Source organism: Delphinus delphis, chromosome 8, assembly GCF_949987515.2.
Source record: "Delphinus delphis chromosome 8, mDelDel1.2, whole genome shotgun sequence".
Lineage (NCBI taxonomy): Eukaryota > Metazoa > Chordata > Mammalia > Artiodactyla > Delphinidae > Delphinus > Delphinus delphis.
This window is the reverse complement of record NC_082690.1, coordinates 20819265-20834367: the sequence shown is the minus strand read 5'-3', so window position 1 is coordinate 20834367 and position 15103 is coordinate 20819265. Positions and strand designations below refer to the sequence as shown.

General features: G+C 43.3%; 1 protein-coding gene across 12 annotated transcripts in view; it reads left to right on the top strand.

Moving 5' to 3' along the window:
- NCAM1 (neural cell adhesion molecule 1) overlaps positions 1-15103 on the top strand; it is a 317743-nt gene that overhangs the window by 260188 nt on the left and 42452 nt on the right. For 10 of the 12 annotated variants that reach the window (XM_060017947.1, XM_060017942.1, XM_060017946.1 and 7 more), the window contains exons 8-9: positions 6245-6387; positions 12427-12456. In XM_060017947.1, coding sequence (XP_059873930.1) covers positions 6245-6387; positions 12427-12456 — 173 coding nt within the window. The remainder of the gene's footprint in view (positions 1-6244; positions 6388-12426; positions 12457-15103) is intronic. The other 2 variants (XM_060017948.1, XM_060017951.1) reach the window with 1 other exon arrangement.

Below are 15103 nucleotides of genomic sequence, written 5' to 3'. Positions count from 1 at the left end.
TTGGACCCGCTATCCCAGATGCATCCCATTTACTCATTAATGACAGTTAATTAATGGGCTTAGAAACAGGTTATCAGTTTGGTCTAAATTAACTGTACATACTTGAAAGTGAAGCTAAACTTCTTGGAAAATATTCTTGACAGTCTTTTCTCTGATTCTGGCTTATCTACCCCAGTCACTGTGATTTTAAGTTTTTCTAGATGAAAGACAGATGCATTTGTTGATGTATTCCTTAATTTTCACAAGTATTTACTAAGCGCCCTTGTTGCTGGGTGAGGGGCTACAGAGATGAGTAAGATATGGTCTTTTGACCCTGAGAAGCACAAAAAGGGACATAAACATATAAGCCTATAAGTTATAATAGATGGTGTCAGTTAACAACATTTGAGTACCAGCTGTGGGCCCAGCCATTGCCCAGGTTACGAAGATGAATGACATGCACTCTGTTCTCATCAGTGGGTTCACAGGCTAACGGAGATAATCAGTGCTGACATTTTTAATAACCCATTATAATGACTTCATAATAGCAATATGCACAGTGTTTTATAAGAAAAGATTTGATTTCTGGTCCTGTGTGACAGAAGTTAGAGAAGTGTTCGAAGATGATATGCTTTTCCCAAGTGGGAGTTTCCCAGATGCAGGAGAGGTGGACAAGCCTTTCAGGGCAGGCCACACAGGCGTCGAGGCCGGAAGAGCCAATGTTGTGGTGAATGTGAACTTGTGAACGAGGACTGTGTCTGCTCCACTCACAGGCATACCCCCAGGGCCTAGAACATCACCTGGCATATAATAGACACCCGTGTTTGAATAAATGAGGGAATCAAAATTAGTTTTATATGAATGAAGCATAACGTATGTGGCAGGGGGATGAACCTGGAAACATGTAATCACTTGTCTTTAGGAACTTCTTTTAGATATCAGCTCCATAAAGTAATAATAATAATACCCAACACAAAGTGAGCACGTATAATGTGCCTAGCACATTGTATGTAAAGTACTGTCCATAAGTGACCTCTTTTAACCTCGTCACAATCCTATGAAGTAGATTTAATTTTTATCCCCATAATGCAAGTGAGGAAATTGAGCACAGAGAGATTAGGTGTCCTACCCAAGGAGCCGGGACTCAAACCCAAGCTTTCACATCCATTCCCTGGGCTAGCAATGGTGGTCACTCCTCCATGAAACCCAGTTTAACACACAGTACGTCTGAATTCCATATGGAATGACTAGTGGATTCTGCCTTTACCTCCATGGGTTACGTGGTTTCTCTACGGAAGTGCACTCAGTTCTAACTTGGCTGGTCAAGAAGAGATCTTGGCTTCTGTTCCAGGCCTCTCTGGTGGCGATGGCTGCCCCAGGAAGGAGGAATGTGTAGTGTCAAGAGCCGTGTGGGGCTGTGCTAAGGTGAAGAGGGTGGGAGAGTCCAGGGAAGGAGGCAGGGAAAGTAGGATGCAGGAACTGTGGGACGTCAGGATTTGTATTTCCACCCTCCTCCCTTGCCACAGATTCCCTCCTGCATCACACACACACTCTCTCACACACACACACACATTCACATTCTCTCTCTCACACACACACTCACACACACACAGTCTCACGCACACACACTCAGACATTCCCTCTTTCACACACACACTCTCTCACATACACACTCATACACACTCATGCACACACACACTCCCTCTCTCACACACACATACTCTCTCTCACACACACAGTCTCTCACACACACTCACACGTACTCTCTCTTACACACACACAGTCTCTCGCACACACACACACACACACTCCCTCTCTCTCTCACACACACACACTCTCTCACACACACACACACTCTGTCTCTCATACACCCACACTCACACACACATTCTCATACACCATCATGCACACACACACACACTCTCTCTCTCACACACACTCTCTCATACACACACACACTCTCACATACACACACTCTCTCACACACACACACTCTCTCTCTCATACACACACACTCTCTCTCTCTCTCTCTCTCTCTCTCACACACACACACACACACACACACACACACACACACACACTCCCTCTCTCTCTCTCTCTGTGTCTCTCACTCCACTACCACAGTTCTTTCCCAAGACTGCAGCTGGGAGAATGTTCATTAGGCAGCCCAGTAGAGCAAACAAGTAGATGTGGGCCGACTCCTGCAGAGACAGGTAAAAGGATCATAGACGCCCCATCCTCCGGGCCCCATCCACCTCTAATCTGGGCCCCATCCTCCTCTGTAACATCCTGAGGAGAGTTCACATGGTCTCCTTGGAGCAACCTGGTACCCCATGTATACCCTCCTTTCTCTCTTCATTTCACATTCCTGACCTCCTTTCTCTCCTCCTCCTTCTTGCCTCCCCATGGATTTTGGAGATTGGTACTAAGGCCTGGGAGCCGGGTGGGGAAGGGCTAGCTAGTTGGGACTTCCTCTTTCTTCAGCCCCTTTTTCCCTCTCCTTGGCCTTCTGCCTTGCCATCGGGGACCAGCATTTGGGGAGAAATGGGGTAGGTTCCCCAGAAGCAGCAGAGTTCAGAGGAGGAAAGAAGCCTGTAGCTTAGATAGTAAAGAAGTTCTCAGAACTCTGGCTTCAAGAAGGGATCGCAATTAGTGTGTAAGGGACATACCTAAATTAGGGACTATCGTTTATCCTAAGTCATACCATTTTTTCTTAAGAAAGGGACGTGTTCTAGCATGCACTGCCCTAGTTACCAGCCAGAAGCTCTTTTTACTAAGAGCATCCTCCCTTCCTTTAAACTTGGCAGTGAATTTCCATTGCTCCCCTCCCCTGGGCCCTTCTGAAGAAGTATTTTTGTCTCCACAGATTCTTATTATGCTCGTACGAATGCTCTTGAGGCCTCATGGTGCTGTGGTCTGAGGCAAGTTCACCAGTGGGCAGAAGCTTTGCTTAGCTGACCCCTTAGGACCAAAGCAGCCCTTGTGAGTTACAGCAAAGGACAAACAGGCTCCTGAACGAAGGGGTACCCTGTCATGCCCAACACCTCAGTGCAGGGAAGCAGGGGCCCTGGAGCCCTCCTGGGCCTTGCAGGACCCTGGAATGGAGTTAGAGTAGACAAGTCTGGCCCTCAGTGGCCAGGTGCAGAGCCATGGATGTGCTGGATGGAGAGAGCAAGCATGCTTAGAAAACTCACAAAGACAGCTGTGCTCACAGGAGGGTCCGTGGGGAGAGGTGCAATGGAACATTCTAAGGCATTAAGTCCCATGGCGGCAGGTAGAGAACAAAACAGGGATCCAAAGTCACAAGGGCTGAGAATGGAGGTTCTTTAAGATGGTGCACATACCATCCACAGATAAAACCTGGAGAGATTCTTCTAGATGCTGGTGTTCAGAAGGAAGGATGCTTTCATTAGCAGGATGACCCCACATCTGTCCGTGTCTGCTCAGTGAGGCCCATCATCCCAGAGTAATTATTCAGAGCATGCCTTTAACTCTCCAGAATGCCCCAGTCTGGACAATAAATGGTGTTGCTATCCTATTTCCAAGGCAGCATTCTAAGCCTTCAGTTAGCTCCAACAATAGCATTGCTTCTGAAGTGCAGAAAGGAATAAGTTACCAGCGAGAAGCTTGCCTTCCTTCCAACAGCCTCTGTAGCCCGTACAAAATTAGCCATTGTTGATCATGTTTTTAACAAGAGTATATTTTGCCTTGTTCAAAGACTTACACAGTGTAGCCTTTATAACCATCTGGGAAATGGAGTCACCAAGACCAGATATTATTAATAGATGTTAACTGGCCCTTGTCTGTCTTCTGCTAACCTTTTGCTGCCAGGACAAAGCACTGTGGAGTGGGACAAGGTCAGCAAACACTGTCTGGATCACAATGTCCATGTAGGTCCCAAGAGTCCAGAAAGTCAGCCTTCCTGTGGCTGCCTCCAGACCCCAGACCAACTGTCAGTTCAGTGAATTCAGTTGTTTGGCTGATTTTTTAACTTTTCAATCTGTGATTTTAACAGTAGAGAAATGCAACTTTTATTTTACCTCTCTAAAACCTTCTGTTCAACACACTTAACACTTACTCTGTCCAATATGAATTATAACCTCCTTGAAAGTTCTATTGATCAAGATAGACACAGAACCTTCCTGTGGGAAAACCTCACTCATGTGGGCTCCATCAGTTCCAATTTGTAATCATTTGACCACATTGGATTGAGATGTGCCTGAGTGCTAGCCACCAAAAAGGATTTGCTATTCTAGGTACCTCGTGTAAGTGGAATCTCATAGAGTCAGGAAGTACGTTGGTAGATGCCAGGGGCTGGGGGGTAGGGGGTAGGGAGGGAGAATAGGGAGTTAGTGTTTAATGACAGAGTTTCAGTTTAGAAAAGTGAAAAATCCGGGAGGTGGATAACAGTGAGAGTTGTACAACAATGTGAATGTACTTAGTGCCACTGAACTGTACAGTTAAATATAGTTAAAATAGTATGCTTTATATTATGTGACTTTTACCACAATAAAATACATTTCAAAAAAAAAAAAAAGTGTTTGTGGAGATTTCCCTGGTGGTCCAGTGGTCAAGAATTCGCCTTCCAGTGCAGGGTACACGGGTTCGATCCATGGTTGGGGAACTAAGATCCTACATGCCGCGGGGAAACTAAGCCCGCGCACCACAACTACTGAGCCCGCCAGCACTCTGGAGCCCGGGCACCACTAACTAGAGAAGCCCGCGCACCTCAGCGAAGACCCCGCACAGCCCCCCAAAATTAATTAATTAATTAATTATTTTTTAAAAAAGGATTTGCTATCAGCAGGCCATTAGTACAGATTAACTGTAGGAGAATATTTGAACTAAATGAGTCATCTTATATAGAAGTAGATATTTGCTACAGAAAATGCACAGCTCCATCATTGGTTTCTGTTTATTAAGACACAATTAAGCCCTCAACTTGGAGGATATGTAATAGGCAGTAGTTTTAATAGTCTACTTGGAGTTACTGTATGAATTTGAATATAAAGGAAATGTAATTCTTTCAAAAGTTATCCATAATTCTGATTTATTTATTGTTTGTTCGTTTATCTAGCCTGGCCTTTTTCTCTATTAGTGAAATAAGTTATATTTGTGCAGTGTTATCTTTTCTCTTCGATGGATTTCAGAGTATAGTGATTTCAGAGGATAATTGTTTTAAATTGGGAAAATTCAATTTTCTCTAATGTTTTTACATTTAAACTCAGCTTTCGAATGCTTGTGCTTTCTTGCATTTCCCAGAACATTTGGGAAATGAGCTCATCTCAACTCATCTTATTCCCAAGCCCCAGCCCACTCCCCAGCCCCCAGTGAGTCACCCACCACGTTTCCTTACTTGAGTTAATGCTAACACAACCCTCCTAGGTATTAAGAATCTCAGAGTCATTTGGACTCCTAATTTCTTCTTTGGATTCTTCCCATCTCTACTTGCCCTCTGTTCGCTTCCACTTCCTGTAAAGCCTTCCTTCAGCATCTCTCTTGAAGCTGCCTTTTCTCCTCCATTCCCCCCCCTCCACCCCCGAGAGGACGTTCAGGATTGTATTACGTCACATCTGGGGCAATGCCAGGGCTTCCAGGTTGGTTTTCCCACCTTCGGGTTTTCTCCATCTTCAATTTTGCCTAGATTAACCTTCCTTTAATACAAATGAGCATTTCATTCCTCTGACTAAACACTGTCTGTGGGTCTCCAACAGGCAGGGGATAAAATTCAAGCCAGAGTTGTAACCGGGCAATCAAGATGCTCTCTGCCAGGGTCCAGCACTGTCTCCCACTGCTTTGAGGCACAGACACGCAGACCCTGACGCTCTGCTCTCTTCCCCACCCTCTCTCCACACATTCTTGCTTCTTTGCTTTCATTCACGTGCCTTTCTACACTCGGAATGACTCCGTGTCCACCCAAAGTTCCACGTACTGAAAATCTCACAACCCAGCCCCAAAGACAGCCCCAAAACTGTCTCCTCATGAAGACTCAGCCAGAGGAGAGCTCTTCCTCTGCTCGGGCCTCCTACACCACCACCCTCCCCACTCTCCCCATATGGGACGTTGTTATTACCGTCACTTTGGTGTCGTCATATGCCTGCTCCATTGTAAGCTGCTGGGGGGGTTCAGCTCGTTAACTCGTACAACACCTAGAATAGGGCCTTATGATTAATAAGTTGATAACCTTTGTTGAATGGTGCCTTTATAATTCAAACCTGGAAAGCTAAAAAAATGTCAAACTCATGGAAGTGTTCTGTCTTTTCAGCAAAACCCAAAATCACCTACGTAGAGAACCAGACTGCCATGGAACTAGAGGAGCAGGTCACACTTACCTGTGAAGCCTCAGGAGACCCCATTCCCTCAATCACCTGGAGAACATCCACCCGAAACATCAGCAGCGAAGAAAAGGTATAATGTCGCCCAAGAGATTCAGGGCCATGGAACGCAGACTCTACGTGGATTGAGTCTGCCCCATGCCCAGTCCTCTTTGGTGAACCAGAAAATGGGATGTGGTCACTGGAGGCTGCAGCCAGGTCCTATGGCCCCCCTCCTCCAGCCTGCCCTGGCTGTGGCCTTCTCAGCATCCCCTTGAGATGGAAGGGGCACAGTTTCTTGCATGGATTTGCAGGGGTGTGATGGTAGTGGGTATGGTTAGGTTAGACGTTGCAAGGAGGAAGGGGATAGTGATTTTCAAACCAAGGTTATGGAGCTGGGAGGAACAAGGGAAGTGAAGGTCCCAGTGCACTGGGTTATATTAGCATCATCTCAGGAGCACCCAGGGAAACGTGTCCCGGAACTAATAGGGATCATGATGAGCCTATTAATTCTTCTCCTTGTGATTTGTATGTTCATGCTCTACATGCACTATATGCACAAAAGCTTGGTTGCCTTTGTGTCTGCCTGTATTCTCGGCCACACTTGCATATCATTTTGTTCTAAAGGCAAAAATAATTAGCAGTTTCTACGTGATGATGATTACACCAGGTTCTACAATATATTCTCTGAGAGATGAAGAACATTATAGCAACCTTCCTGGCAAATTTAAATGACTGGGAAGATTTAGCTTTCAAGCACATGGATTTATAGGCCACTGGAAAGCTGTCTTTATTATTAACAGTCTGTAAAAATTGAGGTAACCCCACATCAGGCAGCCTTTTGCTATTGAGTGGGCCGAAAGACAGGGGCAGGCAGAAGCTTGGTTTTAAAGCAACCTAAACCAGTCTCATCTCATATATCCTGTAGTAATGGCTTCGTTTTAGTTGGCCAGAGCTTTGTCACCTATTCAAGGAGTAATGGCCTTAGCCTTAAAGAACATTTATAATGGATTGCCGATTGACTAGAATGTCACAAAAGATAGATCTTCACTCTTCTGCCTGCCTAAAGGAAATCCCTAGAGAGGGTAGACTTAAAGCTAAAAAGGGATAGCGTGAAATTTCAGAGCCAAATTTGGGATTTGCATTTGAAGAACTGATTTCTCTCCTACTAATAGAAAACAAAACTAAATCAAGAGGAACAGAAATTGCTGTTCCAAAAAAACCCATTAATTTTTGCAAGTTTTACCTCCAGAGTTCAATTCAACTTAACAAAAACTCAACCGAGGAACTGCTAAGTATTTTTGAAACTTGCATATGCTGTTTGATATTGTGAAAATCAACTGAATTAAGTAATGTAGAGTTTACTTGGATACTTTATCAACATTGGAATTAAACCCTCACCTCAGATTTTAGCTCCCATCGTGTGTGTTACGTGGATTGAATGTACATTTCAAGGCTTAAACCACAGGGCTGCCACTTGGAAGATTTTTCTACATCAGGCTTGAGAGTAGATTTGTCCAGAATGACCCAGTGTATATCTTTGATCTAGAGGGAAGGACAGAAATAACATCTACCCCAGATGAATGATGGTTTTAAATTCTATATCTTTCCTAGGAGTAGCTCAACGATCAAGCTAGACCAGAAGAGTTATTAAGATTTGTGCCTATCTCAGGTCCTTTAATAGGTGGGCACTTCTGGCTTGTATCTGTGAATTCATTTTTATAGAATGAGAACAAAAAACCAGGCATTAATACACACTCATACTTCCTAAATATTAAAACCAAAGGTGTCTAACAGAGACCATCTCAAGCCAAGTAGGCTTTGCATAGTTCAATTATCAGTGTAGATCATTAGTCTCAATCTGAGATAATTATTGAAGCCCAGCCACATAGGTTGTGTTGCGCTTTCTTTTACTGTGGACCGCCTTCAAGTGACATTACTGCGACATGAATGAATCAGTGTTAGAACAAGCCTTCCAGATTGGCCAGTGATGTGATCCCAGATCAGCATATTTGCCTAAACGAAACGCTGTATAGAAAAACTGCTATTTCTACTCATTACATATTGACATCAAAGAGGCATGATAGTCATCTTATACTGGGGGGTGGCTAAAAATTAAGAAAACAGAGATGGCCTATTCGTGAGCCAGGTGGTCTCCAGATAGTAAATTTCACTTTTACTTTGACAGCTGCTCCTCGTTTTCTCCTCCAGCTGAAGTTGCATTATACATATTGATAATTAGGTATCAAGATTATTAGGGTCACAGAATTATAGGAGGGCAAGAAAACAGTTTTCTTTTGAAAGTCAAGACTACGCGCTGAGCAGTAAGAATAGCCAATTGTTTCTCCTGAGAAAGGAAAGAAGCCTCCCGAGAAAGTAGATCACATAACCTGCCAGAATCATAGAAGGTTGGAAGGAAGGGTCCTTTGGAGGTTATCTAGTCTCACTGCCGAAAAGTCACTCAGCCCCTGCTTGAAGGGTGACAATGTCAGTTCTTTGCAGTCAGGTGGCCAACACTGATGATCAAGAGGCCCTGATTTGTTGCCCCTGCCACTTCTCAGCCTTCCAGCCCCTACAACTCAGTCCTTTGTGTGAGAGCCATTAACTAGCTCTCCAGTTTTCCTTTAGTCAGCCTTCTGTCCTGTAACACATCCAGTTATTTTTCACTGCTGCTCTTATCTTACGGTTTCCGCACCCTTCACCTTTCTAGTCGTCCTGTACTAGAGAGCTTCACTTCCCTAGTGTCCCCTATAACTTTGTGGTGCCCAGTATAGCTAATGCAGACTTCCTGGCTCATTGCTCCCTTGATCTGGACACTGAAATGCTGTCAACACCACGTTAACCCTTTAGCAGTTTCCTCGTTCGGTTGTCTCCTGTTGAACTGCATTTAAGCTGCATATCCCCTGTCCTGTCCTGTCCTTATGCAATCGATTGCTTAACCACTAATGTAGAATTTTGTATTTATTTCTATTAAAAATTGTTTTGTTTGTTGCAACCCAGTATTTCTCAGTGGGGGTCACAAATGACAGTTTGGGAAGCCTCTTTCTTCACTGGGACTGTCCTGTGCATTGCAAGATATTTAACATCCCTAGTCCCTTCCCTTTAAATGTTAGTAACCAACTCTAATCATTGTCATTACCAAAAGCGTCACATACAGGAACACTCCTTGGCTTGAGAACGACTATTTTAGTCCATCTTTCTGACCAGTCAGGACTGGCTTTCATCAGAACTGTCCTTAGAGTTCTTTGGGTCCAGGGCCTTTCAACCAATGTAGGTGCCCCCTGTTTTATCTATGTTTGTTCAAAGTAATGGGGCATAGCAGTCGATGGTGACCCCAGTTCTAAGTATAAGACCCAAGGGCAGGCAATTCAGCCTTCCCCATGCAACTGCCATCTAGCATCTCTATTAGCTGTTGCTTCCAACCTGGTATGAACGCTTGTTTGAAATATCTTTGTCCAAGTCACTGATAAAAATGTTGACTGGAACATGGTCAAGTACAGAGCCCTTAGAATGCCACCGGTGCTTCCCTGGGGTGAGTGGCCCAGAAGGTGGAGCACATAATGCCTTGGTGCTCTCTTCTGATTCTGATGACTTTCATGGAAGGCTCAATGCTCCCTTTAATAAAGTTACTGACAGCAGAAGCTGATTAAAGCAGCTTGGTCTTTTGCTTCACTGCTTAGTTGAATCTAGTGTTAATCCTTTTTAGGAGGAGAGGGGAGAAAAGGCTTTCACTCATAGGCTTGTGGTGACTTTCTAATGGAATACGGGCGTTCTTCATGTAAAAAAGAAGGGAAGAAAAGCAAAAACCAGTACACTGAGCCCAAAAGTCACACTCTGTCTTTGACAATGTCTCTAGGTTTAGTCTAGTCACTCGTTTAAGATTGATTATAATCAATCCGTTCGGCTTCAGCTAGTTAAGTTGGTTTCACTCAACAAATGATAATAGCTAGGCTAAGTTTGGGTCACTAAGATCATTAGAGGAGATCATCTGTCTGAAGGTTAATCCATTTCTTAGTGGTCACTAATCTGTTGACAAAAAAAATTTGAATATCGTAATGGGTCAGTTTGATCGATGTGTATGGAGGTCATTGTGGTAACTGAAGTTTGTGCCTCCACATCATTTTATTACCCATCCTATCGAGGCTCACGTTTTAAATTGCCACAGTGAGTGGTGCCAAATTCCAGGTACCATTTACATATTGAGTGAGAGCCCCGGATGGTAATTTATATACTCTCTCCCTGGCAGAACAAGTCCAGTGGGTGCTCATTTGAACATACCGGTGCCTTTGAAGAGACTGGGAAAGAAAGGCTTGTGAAGCCTTAATGTCTAAGGAGAAGGAGAGGAGCAAAGAGTTGAGATCAGAAGAGATAGAAATAAGTGAAAGGCATTTCATGAACCTTGAATTCTGAGTAAACAGAGTATCCTACAAAACAGAGAAACCTTTTGAAATTCTGAATTCCCTAGAAACCGAAGTTTCTTTTCACCAGAGAGAATTCCTCATTCAGTGTAAAACAGGTGCTCACTCTTAAACGTTGGGAAAGGTGCCTGCATTGAGCAGTTTGGAGTCTAGTTTTTCCAGGATGTGGGCAGAAATATAACAGGGAATACTTAGGATAAGTGTCTATCACTTCACTTCACTTTAATTTGTATACATACTCGTACAGACTTGTGTGTAAGATCATAAAACATGCAAATATTAAAAGAAACTGGAACTAAAAGTTTTGGGAGCACTGCTAATCATATACTAGTTTAGGTTTTAAGTATGTATATTTGCATATCAGGTTGTCTTAAAGTGGGCTACATGCCTTCATCAAATGATCAGGGTCGAGATATATCCTATTATCCTACCAGGCACACAGGTCAGGCTACTATAAGCATTGTGTTACTAGCACCTACTTATTCTAAAAGCCACAAAACCACAGTAAGTTAGGAGAGACACAGGAAGAATTGTATCTGAAAAACAAACAACTCCATATGATAGGGCCCCTGAAAGTTGTCTTGATTCATGTAGCCCTGGCATGTGACGGACAAGCTTTTAAGTGATGTGGAAACGGCAACCACATTTGACATGTTGGCCCGCTGTTACTTTGGTCTATGCGTGTTCCTCTGTTCTCACTTTCTTCTTCATGCCAACATCATGTGACATAATTCAACACCTCCATCCTCATGTCTCACAAAAGCGCCTTGCATTTAGTGGACTCTTACTGAATGTTTGCTAACTCGTTTGCATTCCCGGGATTGCATTACTGTGTCTCTGGCGTCGTTTCTATCCTTCTTCCATCTGAACGTGAGGGACAATCAGGCAGTCATGCCATCTAATAAAAAGAATAATGCATGTATGATAGTTTTGACTCCCAGTGTGAAATCAGAAAAACTGTAAGCATAGTAGATTCCCCAGTGCTGGATAAATAAAAATCTTGATGTGGGTAGGAAAATACCTAAATCCCCTTTGTGAATGCCATCTTTGATGAAGACGGTGAACGCTTAATCCTGCATGTCATCTGGGCGTCCCTCTGCCTTTAAGAACCAACTGGAACATACCATAGCACTCAGAGTTCAGTATCCTCAAAGCTTCCTGTCTTAAGGGCATACTGCTCATTCCTAATGTACCCTTCTGCTCCTTTCTTTGTTCCTTTTTTTAAAATAAAAATTTGATTTTTAATAGAATGCATGCAAAGAGTTACAAAATGCATGAGCACAAAATAGTATATTGGTGATAAGCTGTCCAATAAAATCCAAAGGAGGAAACCTACTCTAGAAGTATCTCTAGATTGTGTGGTTAGAACTAGTACTATCACCTAATATTACGAGGAATGTTCAAGATGTTTTGGAACAGGAGCAGTCTAATATATCTGCTGGTATCCATATGTACGTCTTCCAAAGATTAGGAAAGCCTTTACCTTTGAATTCTACATCTTAATGTGCATAAGTGGGGGAAGAAAGTGGAACATAAGCTAAATCCTAAATTAAATCGGGTAGTAAACACACCGTTGAAAGTGGGCCTTGGAAAAAGTTCTGAATTAAAAGAAGCTGCATGTGCACGGAATGCAGTGTGATACATCAGTTCTCTAAAGCAACATGTTGTAAAATTTTACTGCTTTCTTGTTGTGTTTTATATCTTGTTCTCTACAGGCTTCGTGGACTCGACCAGAGAAGCAAGAGGTATAGCTTACCTGACCACTAGCCAGTCTGTAGTTTTGAAAGCATTACAGTTCAACTCACCATTGCAGTTTAATAACCAGACATGCTAAAACTAATCAGTAATTTAGTCAGATTAACGAATAGGTCAATAGTGGTAGACATTACTTAGCAATAGTGTCACTTTAGGATGAGCAAACAAGCTGTGTTGGGAGTGGATGAACAAATCCTTATTATTTCCTAAAACTGGATCTTATCCTCTTGCTGGTGCTGATAAAATCACATCCAGGTAATTATACTTAGAGAAATAAATGGCCCCAACTCCCAGGCCAGGCATTTTGAAATGATACAAGTTTTTTGACTCTTACCTGGTTGATGTGGCTTTGGATCATAAAGTCACAGAGTTAATGATCTAAAAACCCACTCAAGCCCTTACCTTTCCAGCTCAACTCATCTTGTTGCTCACTTATCTTATCCTGACTGGTCTTTTGGTAAATTACCACATCACATCTCATCTCGGAGCAATGCAAATGACATCTCTCATTGGTTTTCCCAAATTGCTAAACATATCTATGTTACTGTTATAGAGCATTAAGTTTATGAGATTAGAATGATTTGTCACAAATGGTTCTTTTTTTTTTTTTTTTTAAGTCAGTAGCATATTTAGCCTTTGAAATTTCTCTGACTGCTTGCTCCAGTTTGGGTAATGTGGGACTTAGTTTGAAAACTGAAGCTAAATATAAACCTTTAGACTGGAATCGCTACATCCCCAAGACCCTACTGATGATCATCCTATCATTCTTGACCAGATTTGTGTGATTAAGTGACAGATAGTGAAATAAAAAACAGTATGTTTTAGATGAAGTTCAGGAATCTCATCTATAAATACTTTTTTTTAAAAAGTAGCCTTTTCTCCAGATGGAACTTTGATATTGTATAATACTATAAATGCTGAATATGGCAATCCTGTAGACTGTATTTTAATTGGGTAAACCCATCCTCCGGTCTTTCGGAAATGATAATTATTCAGAACACATAACTCACGTGTTCCCGTCATAGCTATAAATATTTAATGCCGTTTAATATTTAAAAGTTGACTGCCTGTCCCCAGGCACTGTTGCTAGTTTCTGCACCCTGCCGTCGTCAGATCTAATTCATTATAAGCTCTCTTTGTATCGTTCCTTCCTCCACGTCGTAGGGACTGTAGTTAGGTGCATACCCTCGCTAAAACACTTGCCTCCTGTAAACACTCCCCCGGAGTGCTGTCACAGACTGGGTGTTTTTATTGCCCAAAAGTCATGCTCTCGTTGGGATTGGGGAAGGGAGAAAAGAAGGGTTAACTCTCAGCCACTCCTGAGCCACTACCCCTCTCGTTCTGCTTGGCCTTGTGCATCTTCCCCGTCACGCAGATTTAGACGGGGCTAGAAGAGGAGCTGAGATTTATCAGGGAGCATTAAGGAGATGTTGAGAGAATTGTTATTATTAGTGGAAGTAATTGGTTTACTCCCAGGAAAACAGACACCTCACTCCATTTTGCAGACGTGTCCTTATCTTAAGTTATCTCGCTCTGGACGTAATTGACTTTCAAGTGAGTTCTGCCCCCTGGGGCTCAGAAGTTCCGTTCCCTCCTATTTGTCTCAGTCAGGGATGAAGACCGTGAGTCCAGATGAGCTCAGAAGAAGGCTTGGGTCATGGCTGATTTCATTCTGTAAGTTCTGGAAAGCCTTAGGACTCTTCCCTGCAAGAAGAGAGACAAAAATGTTTTGATGAGAAGAGCAATTATAATCGCCCTTCGTACGTTTTTGCAAAACCGGGCCTTCTTGCCACAGTGATCTTTTCATTCGTGCCCAGAGTTTATCTGCTTCCTCCTCAAGTCTGGACCATCAGCATGACGTGTGGTCTGGGTGGCTTGGAGGTGGCACTCCCTGACTTTGTTCTGGTGCCAGAGTAAATCATTTCAGAGGGAGATAGTCCAATCACACTGGAGTCTGTCTGCATCCCCTCGGAGGGAGAACTGGGCGTCTGGCAAATAATTCCATCATCAATCCTGTTTTGAGCCACCGCAAAATAAAATTCTCTATGGAAGCCTGCCTACTGCTCTGCTGACATCATTAAATGAGAAAATTTTCCAGAGAGAAATTTAGACAAGGAGACCAGAGGGGGGGGGGGGGAAGTAAGGCTGTCAGTGCAACCATTGCCTGAGCTCTTTGACCATTTTCTAGATTATTCTGAGTATAAACTGCTCATGCCCCCCTTTGTGGTTACTTGTTAATGTCCTTCTCTTACCTACAGGACTTTCTTTGCATCTTTTGCTGTTGTATCCTTCCTTATGGAAATGTTCTCTTGACTTTTGAAATATTCTGATCAGTTTTCCGTGTTTGTGGTGGCAGCCGCAGGACAAATCCTGGGTGTGTGACAAAAAATTACAGTTCAGTCGCTGGCTGGCATCACTGTTGGCTGAAGCTGTGATCTCGCTGAGATAAGCAGAAAGGCCGGGGTGAACCATGAATCCCCTCTGCCTTCATTCTGCTGTCTTGGGAGTATAGGAATGACAAGCAGGCCAGGGCAGCCCTCAGAGATACTTGCAGCGTTGACCTCACACTCCTGAGGCCACGAGTTTAGGGGATGCTTCAAGATTTTGTTTGGCACATGACTGTAGACTTCGGAGACA